Genomic DNA, 14326 nt, shown 5'->3' on the forward strand with positions numbered 1-14326 from the left:
CACAAACAGGGAAGAACTAGTAGGAGAATTAGAAGCGTGTGGTAACCTGGGCTGCAGTGATCATGAGATGGTAGATTTCAGGATCCTGATAAAAGGAAGAAATGTGAGCAGTAAAATAGAGGCCCTTGAGTTCAGCAGAGCAGACTTTGACTCCCTGAGAGAACTGATGGGCGGGATCCCCTGGGAAGCTAATATGAAGGAGAAAGTAGTTTAGGAGAACCGGTAGTATTTTAAAGTAGACTTATTGAAAGCCACGAACAAACCTTCCCAATGCACAGTAAGAAAAGCAAATACGAAGGCAACCAGCTTGGCTCATAATGGAAACCCTTGGTGAGCTTAAACTCAAAAAGGATGCATATAAGAAGTGGAATCTTGAACAGATGACCAAGGAGGAGTATAAACATATGGCTGGAGAATGCCAGGGAGTAATCAGAAAAGTGACAGCGCAATTGGAATTACAGCTAGCAAGGAATGTGAAGGGTAACAAGAAGGGATTCTACAGGCACGTTAACATAAAAGGGTTATCAGGGAGGTTGTGGTGCTGTTACAGCATAAGGGAGGTAACCTGTTACAAATTATGTGGGAAAGGCTGAAGTACTCAATGCTTTTTTTTGCCTGTCTTCATGGACAAAGTCAGCTCACAGACTATTACACTAGGCAATGCACTATGAGAAGGGGGTAGGTAGCCCTCAGTGGGGAAAGAACAGTTTAAGAGCTATTTAGAAAAGTGAGACACACAAAAATCCATGGGTCTGGATTTAATGCATCCAAGGGTACTAAGGGAATTGGCAAATGTCATTAAAGAGTATTTGGCTATTATCTTTAAAAACTCGTGGTGATTGGAAGAGGTCCCGGATGATTGGAAAATCAGCAAATGTAGTGCCCTCTTTTTAAAAAAGAAAGGACAATCCAGAAAACTACAGACCAAACAGCCTTACCTCAGTCCCTGGAAAAATCATGGAGGGGATCCTCAAGTAACTGATTTTGAAGCACTTGGAAGAGGAGAAAGTGATCAAAGCTAGTCAGCATGGATTCACCAAGGGCGAGTCATTTCTGACCCAGCTGATTAGCTTCTGTGATGAGGTAACTGGCTCTGTGGACATGGGGAAGTCAATGGATGTGATATACCTGGACTTTAGAAAAGCTGTTGATAGTGTCCCACAACATTCTTGCCCATGAGTTAAGAAGTGTGGATTGGATACATGGACTGTAAGAGGGATAGGAAGGTGGCTAGATAGTCGGGCCCAACAGGTAGTGATCAATGGCTCAGTGTCTGGTTGGTGGTAATTTTCAAGTGGAGTGCCCCAAGAATGGGTTCTAGTTCCAGTATTTTTCAATATCTTTATTAATTATTTGAATGAGGGGATGGGTTGCACCCCCAGCAAATCTGAAGATGACACTAAACTAGGGTGTTGGGTAGACAAATTGGAGGGTAGGGACAGGGTCCAGAGTGACCTAGATAAATTGGAGGATTGGGCCAAAAGAAATCAACAGGAATAAGTGCAGAGCCCTGCACGTGGGACGGAAGAATCCCAAGCATTGTTATAGGCTGGGGACCAACTGGCTAAGTAGCAGTGTGATAGAAAAGGACCTGGGGATTATGGAGGAAAAGAGGCTGGATATGAATCAACAGTGTGCCCTTGTAGTCAAGAAGGCTAATGGCATATTGGGGTGCATTAGGAGAAGCATTTCCAGCTGATCTAGAGAAGTTATTATTCCCTTCTACTAGGCACTGGTGAGGCCTCACCTGGAGTATTGCTTCCAGTTCTGTGGCCTCCAGTATAAAATAGATGTGGATGCACTGGTGTGGGTCCAGTGGACGGTAACAAAAATGATTAGGGGTGGAGCACATGACCTATGAGGACAGGCTGAGGTACTTGCACTTATTTAGAGAAGAATGAGGGGTGATTTGATAGCAGCCTTCCACTTCCTAAGGGGGGCTCTAACAAGGATGGAGTGAGGCTGTTCTCAGTAATGACGTATGGCAGAACGAGGAACAATGGTCTTAAGTTACAGAGGGAGAGGGGTAGGCTGATACAGTGAATTCAAGCACATTCAAAGTTTTGCAAATCTATGCTCACTAGTTTCTGATTATAAAATAGGTCTAGAAGATGAATGGTGCTCTTCTGTATAAGGCCAATATCTTACTCATGGCAATATGAGTCAGGACCATTACCTACTAGCAATAACAGAGAAAGCTGTGCTAGTCTGTATACTATCAAAACAAAAAAGCCGTCAAGCAGCATTTTAAAGACTAACAAAATAATTTATTAGGTGATGAGCTTTCGTGGGACAGACTCACATCTGTCCCATGAAAGCTCACCTAATAAATTATTTTGTTAGTCTTTAAAGTGCTACTTGACTGCTTTCTTGTTTCTATTAGCAATAAGCTTCTTCTCTCAATGTTAGAGAGGTTGCCGAGTTAGTCTGTATCTTTAAAAACAACAAGAAGTCCTGTGGCACCTTATAGGCTAACGGATATTTTGGAACATTAGCTTTCGTGGCTGTCCAGAGAATGGCTGAGTAAATGGCGGTGACGTCTCATAACATGGAAGAGGCAGTTTTCTGTGCCTTCTATCAAAGACACCTGATTTGTTCTGAGTGTGTGAGAAAGAGCTTGGTATAAACCTAAAAATGACCAACGGGTTTGGCTCATCTCTGTCAAGGGAAGAACTGCATGTGACACAACAAGGCTCAACACACCAAGATGACTTGGACTAATATTTGCTTATCTCAAAGCAGTTGAAAGGCCCTAAATCAATCTGCACTGACAGCTCTCCAAAGCTCACATGGAACTAAAGTGCTCTCCAAGAACTGGTGGAAGGAAAGAGCAACTGAGTTCTCCTCTACCCAGAGGGAAATCTGAACGTACCACACATGATATTTAACTCCATTCAAGAACTGAGCTGGGCTTCACAGCCTTCTAGCCAACACAGTCAAGGAAATCACATCACTCCCCACTGAGGCCAAGCTAATGATAATGGTTTCCACAAAGGGTGAAGGCTCCTGTTAATGACTACTGGCATGGGCTCCAGCTGCAGCGAGGAGTATCACCCCAATAATATCACCCCCCTAGCTTAGTGTCGCCTTCAAATTTGCTGAGGATGGGCCTATTTAATTGTGTTATACTGCCTAGCAGGTAACCTGCAATCAGGACTTCTGAGGTTCGAAGACCAAAGCCAGCTTTAGGAAAAAAAATGAATACAGCATTTCAGGATTGCAAAGGAACAGATCTAGGAGCACTTGCAGTAAGGATGATGCCAACAAGGGGAGCAATGGACCTTGCTTCTAATGCCTGATCTTTGATTTCCTTGATAAAAGGAAAATGATACGATCACAGGCTGGGATGTACAAAGCAACATAAGTGAATTAGGAATCCACAACTCCCCAGAAATCACTCCTAACTTCCCTTGACAACGCAGACACTGAGTGGGGCTGGGATAAGTGCACTCACATGCAAAGTGGAGTAGGGGCAATTTTTCTTTATCACCCATGGTACCAATCCCTGCAGAGGGAGCTACTGCAAAGAAGAGAGAGTCTGAACTGTAATTAGTGATGAATTTGCTCCAGGGTGGCCATAGGATGATGCAACCTGGTGGTTGGATTTGTCTCAATTCAGAGATCTGGATCAGCTGGAAAGATCAATACTGAACTTCCCTGGCGTCCAATGCTTGTGTTTGGGTCTCTCTCTAATTACACGTTGTACCACACCTGTGGCCATCTAGGGCAGCGCTCAGCCACTCACACCTTGACAATGACCACAGCAGGGAGAAAACTTGGGCACTTCTACTTTGAAAGTCTCGGCGCTGTCATCTTTTGGAGTACAGAGCCTGGGACATCTAATTCAGCACTTCTGCTTTCAGCCCCAAGGCAGCCCACACACCTGCGCTCACCACACCATTCCAGTCATTTCAGTAGCTTGCTCCACTTGAATGAACCTGAGCCACTAGAGGAGAGACACCTGCACACCTCCTTACCTCTGTTGTGCTGCAAGAGGACAATGGTTGGGTTCACAATTGTGGTTGAGGGGTAGGCAGAGGAAGGCTTGCTGGTTGATGTTAAGGAGGGTTGGTGTTCAGTGCCAACACGAGGCAGGGAGACTTCATTTAGCACAGGACATGGGTCCTGGAAAATGAGAGGAAGAATCATTAGTGCTGCGTGCGAATGTCACCAGCACTCTGGTGTTTCCGGAAAAAAAGCATTTAAAATGGCGTAAGAAAGGTACGGTAGCACAGTTTAGTAGAAGACGTAAGCACAGGTTGTTACTCTGACTCTGTTAATTGCAGTTAGTATAATAAGGAATAACAGTGTTTCTTTTGTACAGGGTTTCTGCCTGCATGCCAGAAGAGGTGTCCTTGAATTCAACCCTCACACTATACAGAGCACACACTGGTTGTGGGAGAGAGAGAAAGAACGCCCCCCCCCGACCCCAACCACTCATCCTTTCTTGACCAAACATTGCTTTCCCAGCAAGGAGTCAGGCACGCAAACCTCATGCAGTTCTGAGCGAAACCCCGTTACGGCAGCTGACTTCACAGCGAAGATCGGAAAAATAAGTCTGGCACCCTCAGGAGAAGTGATGTCTGTGCACTCAGAGCGAAAAAAATCCCAGGATACTGGCATGGAAGGTACACAACACGGTTTAATGGGGGGGGTGTGGATTACGGAGCCCAGGTTACACCATGATTTATTTTTAATGAATCTTAGCATCACCGGGGCACCATCTGTGTTGCTGGAGCAAAGTGGGTCTGCATGAAGATATTAAACAGTGGCTCAGACGTGACCTTCTCGGTGCAGATGCATCAGAGGCACTTGTCGCTGGGAAATCTGGGGAGATGGCGCTGTTGACTAAAAAGACAGCGGTACTGTTATGTGACAATTTTGTCATTAAGGCAAACATTTTTCAAAGGCGTCAGCAGGATCTGGATGGTCACTTCCTACAGAAATTAAAGGAGAACAGGCACCCAGAAAGCACGAGTGAGACGTAACGGAGTTTCAGATGTCTGTGCTTCTGTGACTCTGCTGTTGATGTGAAATGCTGCATGCCACTGGTCTGGGAGGTGGCTCACAGGGCTGGTCATTCTTTACAAGGGGACCAAGATTCTTCTGCCCCCGACGCTGGCTTTGTTACTGCTGTGCAACGCCTGACCCTGCGTGCCCAACTGAGCACAGTGCTGCTGGCCGCGGGCAGCCGTGCTGATCTCAGGGGTGGGAGGAGTCCGCAGGAAGCCTCTGCAGGATCAAACGGCAACATGCCCCACTGTGAGGCCTGTTACTGTAACAATCCTGAGGCCATTTCTGGTCAGGGTAGGTTAGTAGCAGAATTACGAGCTACAATCAGATTCACTCAGCCGAACTATTCAGCTCTCTTGGCACTCTTACATCATCAAGTGCATATTTAGGCCCGAGTTATTTTTAGGGCTGTCAAACAATTAAAAATTAATCCTCATTAATTAATCTGATTAACGGCACCATTAAACAATCATGGAATGACCTTTATTGAAATATTTTGGATGTTTTCTACATTTTTAAATGTATTGATTTCTATTACCACACAGAATGCAAAGCCACCGCTCAAGAGGACATGCTTCCATCCTGACGACAGGTTCTGCTAGATAACAATCCCAAGCATTGTGAAGCGATGCTCATTGTCATCACCAGAGTCAGGCACCATCAACAGAAGGTTGATTTTCCTTTTTTGGTGGTTCAGTTCTGTAGTTTCAGCCTTGTAGTCTTGTTCTTTTAAGATTTCTGAGAGCACGTTCCACAGCTCAGCCCTGTCAGATTTTGCATGGCACTTTAGGTCAAGTTCTGTAGCTATTTTTAGAAATCTCACATTGGTACCTTCTTTGCATTTTGTCAAATCTGCAGTGAAAATATTATTAAAATGAACAACATATGCTGGGACATCATTCAAGATGGCTATAATATGAAATATACGGTAGATTGTGGGAGCAATTGAGCAAGAGAATACAATGCTCCCCAAGGAACTCAGTCACAAAGTTAATTAACAATTTTTTTTAAACTAGCATCATCAGTATAGAAGCCTGTTCTCTGGAATGGTGGCCAAAACACGAAGGGGTATACAAACATTTAGCATATTCATCTTGTAAATACCTTGTAATACCAGCTACAAATGCACCAGACAAACACGAGTTTTCACTTTCAGGTGACATTGTAAATAAGAAGTAGGCAGCATTATCTGCCATAAGTGTAAACAAACCTGTCTTAGAGACTGGCTGAACAAGAAGTAAGACTGAGTGGACTTGTAGGCTATATAGCTTTACATTGTTTTGGTTTTTAGCGCAGAGATACAACAACAATCAATCATATTTGCAATACAGACTGACATTTATAAGTACAGAGGACCAAAAAAATTGCAATAAAAAGTGCCAAATCAAATTGGACTGAAGGAGGAGGATAAGGGGAGGGGGTATGTTAAGTGTCCTGATTGCTGTGATTGACACCACTCTCTTCCAGAAACCCACTGACTGCTACACTTACATACATGCCTCCAGCTTCCATCCAGCACACGCTGCACAATCCATCATTTATAGTCAAGCCCCTAGGTACAATCACATTGGCTCTGGTCCTACCGACAGAGACAGAAAACTACAAGACCTCTACCAAGCATTTATAAAACTGAATTACCCACCAGGGCTATGTCTACACTAGCCCTAAACTTCGAAATGGCCATGTAAAGCCATTCCCATGGCTATGAGCAGATGGGAATAAGGGGACTTTGAAGTAGGCGGGGTCCTTTCGAAAAGGAGCCCCATCGGGACGAGCCGCGCAGCGGCAAGCTGCGTCAATTTCGAAGTGCCACGGCCACCCGCATGCTAATGAGGTGCTGAATATGTATTTCAGCGCTTCATTAGTAAACTTCAAAATGGCCACTTACATGGCCATTTCAAAGTTTGGGGCTAGTGTAGACATAGCCCAGGAGAAGTAAAATACAAATTGACAGGGCCAGACAAATACCCAGAAACCAGCTACTTCAAGATAGGCCCCAGAAGATCAATAACAGAATATCACTTGTCATTGCCTACAGCCCACAACTCAAACTGCTGCAATGCATCATTAAAAACCTACAACCTATTCTAGATCATGATGTTACACTCCAGAAGGCCCGAGGTGACAGGCCTGTCCTTTCCTATAGACAACCTCCCAACCTAACAAAGATTCTCACCAGCAATCACAGGCTACACCACAGTACTACTAATCCTGGAACTCTTCCTTGCAACAAACCCTGCTGCCAATTTGTCCACATATTTCTTCTGGGATACCATCACTGGACCTAACCATGTTAGTTACAAGATCAAAGGCACACTCTTGTGCACTTCCAGAAACATTATATATGCTATTATGTGCCAACAATGCCCTGCCACTGTGTACATTGGACAGACTTGGCAAAACCTTTGCTAAAGAATAGCTAGACACAGAGCAGACATCAAGAAACTCAATACACATTAAGATGGCCAGTGAACACATCAGTGGAGTGGGCCATTCTGTTAAAGACCTGTGTCCTAGAACGCAGAGAATTTAAAAACAGATTACAGTGAGAAAGTTGTGAATTGGAATTTGTATTCAAATTCAACACATTAACATGTGGTATGAACAGAGACATCAACTATCTCACGCATTACAAGGACTGCCTCCCTTCCTTTGATGCTCGTAATTATCTCGGGCAGGACACTTAACGTCCCCCTCCCCTTATCCCCCTCCTTCAGTCCTGTTTGATTTGTCAGCTTTTATTGCAATTTTTTTTCTTTTTAGTCCTCTGTATTTACGTACGTCAGTCTGTATTGGAAGTGAGATTGATCTGATGAGGTGGGTCTGTCCCACCGAAGATCATCACCGAATAAAGAATTTCGTTAGTCTTTAAAGTGCTCCATTTCTGCTGTTTTGTTTTGTTGCTGTGCAGACTAACACGGCCACCTCTCTGTTACTATTCAACGAAAAAACTGACATTGTAAGTTGCTCCTGCATGATAAAGAAATTGCACCACAGTACTCATGTGAGGAGAACTGAAAAATACTATTTCCTTTGTTTCTAATTTTATAGCGCAAATCAAAAATGATACACTTTCTACTCTGTGCATAAGAAGGTTCAGAGAGTTGCCCTTCTCCTTACTTCATGGGTATGAGAGGTCTGGATAGCGTGGAGCCAGCAGCAGTGCCACTAGCCCCATTCCCACCCACCCTACCTCAGGGGGACCTAGGGCCTGGGCAGTGCGGGGCGGGAGGGGGCTGGTAACAGTTCTATCAGCCCTGCTCTGCCACAACTTGCTGGCTCCTTGCTTCACACTGGAGAGGAGGGGAAGTGGCTTGAAAGAAGGGGAAGAATGGGGCTGAGGGGGGCAGCATGGGTGGGAAGAAGCCGGGTAGAATCTTGGGGGAAGGGTGGAGGGGGGTCAGGGCCTGGGACAATCCCTACCCCCCTCCACCCCAGGCCCTGCCCCCACTCCATTCTTTCCCAAGGCCCCACCCCACAGAGGGGACCACCCTGTGTGTTCTAATAGAAATCAATACATTTGAAAACGTAAAAAAAAAAGCCAAAATATTTAATGATTTCAATCGGTATTTGCTTAACGGTGTGAATAATTGCGATGAATTTTTAATTGTGGCTCATTTAGTTTTGTTAGTCAGTGAGTCAACTGCAATTACTCAATGGCCCTAGTTGGTAAGCTCTCTTATAGGTACTTCACAGAGGGCAGCTGGGGTGTGTGGGGAGGTGAAGGTTGGTGGGCAGAACCAGAGGACCATAATGTACGTAGTCAGCTGCTTCAATCACTGGGATCATTTCCACAGTCAAAACCATAAAACAAACCTAAACTTGTCACTTAAACAAAAACGTTCAGGAAACCGAGGGTGGCACATGGCTGGTGTCACTTTGCTCCCAACAGAGTCAAAGAGCGTCACAGTTTCAGAAGTGCCCTTGTGATTTAGGAGCCTAGATCCTATTTACTGTCAATGGAATTAGGTTTCTAAGTTGCTTTGGTGCTTTTGAAAGTTCTCCCCAATGATGAAAATCAGACTGACCAGACAACCAGAGCTAGACCAACACTGAGCCCTTCTAAGAATGCCATCCTCGTTTCTTTCCATTTTCACATGCCTCTCTGATGCTTCTTCCATGCCCAAAGAAGTTATTCTTGCTAGATTTCTCACTCAGGAGTTACTGCAATAGGGCTATTGGTGGTAAAATTTCTATTCAAGCCACCAAACCTTTACCACAATTCTTAGACCTACATTTGCTCACTCCCTTGTAAAAAGGCAGTGAGTTTAAAGAGAAAGGAGATCCACACAGAAAAACTAGAGCAACATCTCGTAAAAATGTGACAAGTATCAGACGGGTAGCCGTCTTGGTCCATATCCACAAAAACAATGAGAAGTCCTGTGAGACTTTGCCCACGAAAGCTTGTGCTCCAAAAAAATCTATTAGCCTATAAAGTGCCCGGGACTTCTCGTTGTTTTTGCAAAACTGTGAGAATTCTGAAACACTGCACAGGAGCAAGGAATTTTCAAACCAGGGGACATTTTGGCATGGTGCTTAGCAAGTGAAGTTACAGCTTGTGGGTCGCTCTGTTTTGGCATGAACCTCACGTTGCTCTCAGTGGGAATACACACAGTGCAATTGACTGTGTAGCTCCATGCAGGACAGTAAGCCATCCTTAACCTTCAACTGTCATGCTTTTGCTGCTTCTGATGTTCCTCACAGACAGTCTGGGACATACCATCAAGAGATCATCAGATAGCCAGGGCTCAAGCAGTATGTGTTTTCCTTTAAACTGACGGCAGGTCTACGCTTAGGGAGAAAGTCGACAAGATATATAACTCCAGCTACCTAAACAGTGTAGCTGGAACTGACGTATCTGAAGCCAGATTTCAGCATTCCCCTAACATGAGGTCACCAACTTACTTCTCGCAACACTGTGGAGTGCCGGGGTTGATGGGAGAGCAACGAGCAGTCAGTTTAGTGCATCCCTACTAAACACACTAAATCACACTGATCTCCAGAGCGCCGATCTCCCCTTAAATGTAGACAAGCCCTGAGAAGTGCAAGCATCATACACTGTATGTTCTCCTAAGCAACCACTGGTTAAAGGCAGGGACAAAGGAGGGGAAGAGAGACTGCAGAATAATGGGGAAAAAACCAAACAATTGCGAAGTTCCCAAGCCACATAGGGATAGTGACAAACATGCACTAGGGCATAAAACAAGGTCTAGTAGATCATGCTGCTGCCAAGGCGCTAGTTAGTGTTCCTCTTTCAGAGCTTAGTATGCCAGTGAGAAAGCTGTTTTACTTTGGGAGCGTAAATTCAGGAGAGCTGTGAGGAGGGTACTTGGCAAGCTTACTGTATGTGAGATGACTCCAGTGCTTTCAGGCTCCAAGACTTTGTGCAAAGCCCCCAAGGCAGGAGGCACCAGTGGAGGTGGTGGTGAGGATGAGGGCACTTTCGGGTAAACTGGGGACAAGATGCTGGGTGAGGCAGGCAGATGGTGATGGTGGGAGCCCCTCTGGAGGTGAGGGGGAATGAAATCATCTAGTGTTGGAAAAGTCAGAGGCGAGCCAGTAGGAACGGTCTCGGGGAACGTGGCACCTTGCCCCAAAGGTACCAAAGGTGGTGGTGGAGTGCTGGCGCTGCCTTCGTGCTCTCTGTCTGTATTAACCTGGAGAAGTGGGACTACTATAACCTCAGGCTGAGATGTGGTGCTGGAAATGGTACCCTGTGGGAAATAAGGCGGGGTTACGCAATGGGGCAGTCCAGCCTTTGTGAGAGCACAGCCCAGCACTAGTGGGAACACACTGAAACCATTGGCCGTTCCTTTCAAAAAGGAGGGATGTTTTGCTTAGACTCAAAGCTCCCTCAACGCACCAGAAACGGCTTGCCAGCTTTCACCTGTCCTTGCAGTCTCGATCAAAGCACAAAGCAGTTCATCTCCATTGCCACGTTTGCTACAGTTACCTAAATAGAAATATTTCACATAGCTGACCCCCCGCCCCCCGCATCAAGAGATTTTAGCTTGCAAACACCACACGTGAATCAATCGAATGTACTCATCAACCTGTGGGGGAAAGCAAGAGCCTATCGAATAGCAGATTGCAAGAATTAAGCTGCACAAGAGTGATTTGTGTACAGAAGTCAGGATGAGGGGAAGGCAGGCTCAGGGACACTGTAGAAGATATACACCCATTCACACAGCTGAAAGAAAAAACGATTACAAAGAAAACACGTAGCATGCTGTATCCCTTCACCTTGTACCACTGCTGCTGCCGCTGTGTAAGGTAAGGTTCCTTTCTCAGCCTGTCCCCAGGGCCAGCTGCACTCTGGGGCTCTAGCACTTTGTTCCTCACAGCCTGAGGAGGTGGCGACTGAGTCCTGGACGAATGGCTTGCACCATAGCTAACTGCATCTTTACTGAGGACATTGTTAAAGTATGGCCTGGGAGGGACAGGAGGAGGAGGAGGAGGAGGAGGCGGGTGGGGAAGAGATTTTCCAGTATCTGTTACAGAGGAAACAATGTTGGTGGCTGGTGCCTGGGTGATCTCAGCTCCCAAAAGGGAGCTTTCTGCTTGGTCATGTGCAATGCTGGTGGAATTTTCAGATGCAGCTGAGCAAGTGCTGTTAGATAAACAAGCCACAAATAGACTGCTGACCTTTTTATCTGCTTTAGTCTCACCAGTGGAATTCAGCCCAGCTTCACTACTAGGATCTGTCTTGGCAGGGTTTTGATGCTCGGATGAAGTGTCTGGTAACAAGGAGCTGCTTCCCACAAGTGACTGCCCAGCATGCACCACGTCCTTGCGAATTAAACTGGCTGATTGAGGAAGCCCCGTGTAAAAGCCCAGCTGTCTACCATGGACGGTCCCAAAGGGTGCACAAGGTGAGGCATAACAATGTCTGCTGCAACTCAGGGACACACGCTGTGTACAAGGCTTGGGCGCATTCAGGTACACACAGTCCATGATGGGAACGGGCAGCAGGTTGGTTACTTTTGTGTCAGTGGGAGGGCGCCATGCAAAGCTCTCCTCTTTGGGAAGGGGAGGACGAGGAGGGGAAAGGGCCTGCCCAATCAGATCAAAGGAAGGAGGAGAAATCAGCACGGAATGAAGGGGAAAAAAATGAAAAGAATGAAATTGACTGTTAGACTTTCGTTAACAGGATTGAATTCAATGAGAACAGGCTAACACTGTATCTTCAAGCTTGTGCACACAACTTGCTTGCTGTCAGTGCTTCTCATCAGGGGATCAAAATGGTTTCCAGCTTTCAGGTGTGAACCCAGGAAGAGCACCTCTCATTGGTTTCATGGCTAACTGCGCATGAAACCAATGACCAACTTGACTACCACAGTGACCAACTTGACTGCACGAGTAAGCTCCTAATCCTCCCCAGGAACTTTGAAAACCAGATCTGACCAGCTCCCCAGCTTGGGGCACATTCAGATACAGAAGGAAATAGGATTTCTGAAGCTCAGTCTTTACTGTAGACTAAGCAGAGTGTCAAAATCTCTGATAAAGCCAAACCACACCACCATGACCTGCTGCACTTTGGTCATTCTACTATACAAAGAGGTTAAATACAAAAGTCTGTTTTATTTTTCCCAAAGGCTGACACCCTGCTTCCCTTCTAAAAAAATTCCCTCAGTTACAAAGCACCCTCAGAAAAACAGAACAATTTTGATTGTCGGCACAGTTGGGTACCAAGCAACTTGTCTTTAGAGTGATACCTTCTGACGAAATGAAATCGTGTAATGTCATGTCATGAAATCATGTTCCTAGAGAAGCATAAATAAATTATTTTGTTGTTTTAGTGTGTTGCAGCATTCAGACTGCAACACTACAGCAGCATGGACATTGCAATTCTAGCTGGAGCAAATCTGCTCTGAGCCTTTGCTACATGAAGGTTTCACTGTATTTACTGCCTCATTGCAGGTAGCAAAAAACCAGCACCTCTTAGAAGGAAAACAACTAGAACGCCAGCCTACAGGATAGGAATTGCCTCTATTTTTTGAGGCTTAAACAGCTCAGAACTTTATCGCCTCCATCAACATTCTCTTTTAACATCCATCATCCTAGGCAACTTTGGGGCAACCCCATTGTCATTTGTATTGGTATAAACTCGAGAGTAATCTCATTAATTTCAGCAAAGTTGCAGTAGCCAACCTCCCAGTGCTATGCTAAACAGAGGTAGTACATCTAGGGCGGGGAGGAGGCAACGTAGCACTCGCTGGGAGTGGCCCTTGGCTCTGACTTGAGCTTCCCACCAGTCCAAAATAGCTCGTGACAGCCTGGGTCTGATATAAGGCATCTGTATTTACACTGGCTCCTCTGGGAGGGCCAGGGAAGAGGCAGATGGTCTTGTGGGGTGGTTTGATTGTATCGCTTTTCAAATGTTGGGGTGGGACTCCCAGAGCTTTGCCTAGGCCTCTTTTTATTTTTGGTGTACAGCGAACTGAATAAATCTAGGTTGTATGGACAGCCAGCAAGCAGCCACTCTGATTGTCACACTGGGGCAGTGCAGGTAGATACAGCACAGTGCTGCCTATGACTGGAGAAATACAGCTGCATTCCAGATGCTATGCAGTGAGTTGCTTGTTTGCAGTCACCACAGTACTCCACGTTTACCACCAGATGGCTGAGAACCATATTTGGCCCTTTCTGTTTCATGAGAAGCTAGTTTAAGTGCCTTCAGGGCTCTTCTATAAACAGTGCTTTGTAAACTAAACCTGAGCTCTCTCTCTTCACGTATACGCCCAATAACAGACTGCAAAACAGCTGTACGTCTCACACAGAAAGCAGCTCCCTCCTCTGTTAGTGCTTCGCTACTTCCTACATCCTTGGCAGACTGACACCCTCTTCATCTTTGATTTACCACTTCAGACACAGGGTCCAATCCGTGGCTTTGACAAGAGCCTGTCACAACTACAGCAATCGCTCTGTATTAGGGATAAGATTTTAGTGGGGCCCCATCATGCATTTAACAGAGCAGTAACAGATGTCATTCCTGAGCAGTTTACAAAGAAAGGTTGCTCGGATTTTCTCATCCCATAGAATACAACCTGAAAATTGCATCCGGGCAGAATGGTAATCCATCCTGAGGTGAGCTTTTCTCTTTGGGTGGCAGATCAATCCCAACTCTTTAGATGAGACTTGGAAGGGAAATAACCTTCCATTAAGGGCTGACAAAAGGCTAAATCATTTCTAGCGCTACAGCCTAAAGGGCTTCTCTAGTCATTTCTTTAGGACACTGTGTGTTTAGGAAGTTTAATTCTCCATTCACCCACTGCAGCTGGAAGGTCAGAGTGCAGATATGAAAGACATCCAA

The 14326-nt window shown here is 45.6% G+C and overlaps 1 protein-coding gene across 49 annotated transcripts in view; it reads right to left on the bottom strand.

Annotated features, from left to right (window-relative positions):
• Nucleotides 1–14326, bottom strand: part of SORBS1 (sorbin and SH3 domain containing 1) — a 284604-nt gene that overhangs the window by 100050 nt on the left and 170228 nt on the right. For 31 of the 49 annotated variants that reach the window (XM_074999623.1, XM_074999656.1, XM_074999654.1 and 28 more), the window contains 2 exons: nt 11257–12066; nt 3978–4125 (listed from right to left, as the gene is read on the bottom strand). In XM_074999623.1, the coding sequence (XP_074855724.1) occupies nt 3978–4125; nt 11257–12066 (958 nt within the window). Of the gene's footprint in view, nt 1–3977; nt 4126–10355; nt 10728–11256; nt 12067–14326 lie in introns of all 49 variants that reach the window. The other 18 variants (XM_074999644.1, XM_074999664.1, XM_074999660.1 and 15 more) reach the window with 2 other exon arrangements.

The sequence above is a fragment of the Carettochelys insculpta genome, chromosome 7 (assembly GCF_033958435.1).
Source record: "Carettochelys insculpta isolate YL-2023 chromosome 7, ASM3395843v1, whole genome shotgun sequence".
Lineage (NCBI taxonomy): Eukaryota > Metazoa > Chordata > Testudines > Carettochelyidae > Carettochelys > Carettochelys insculpta.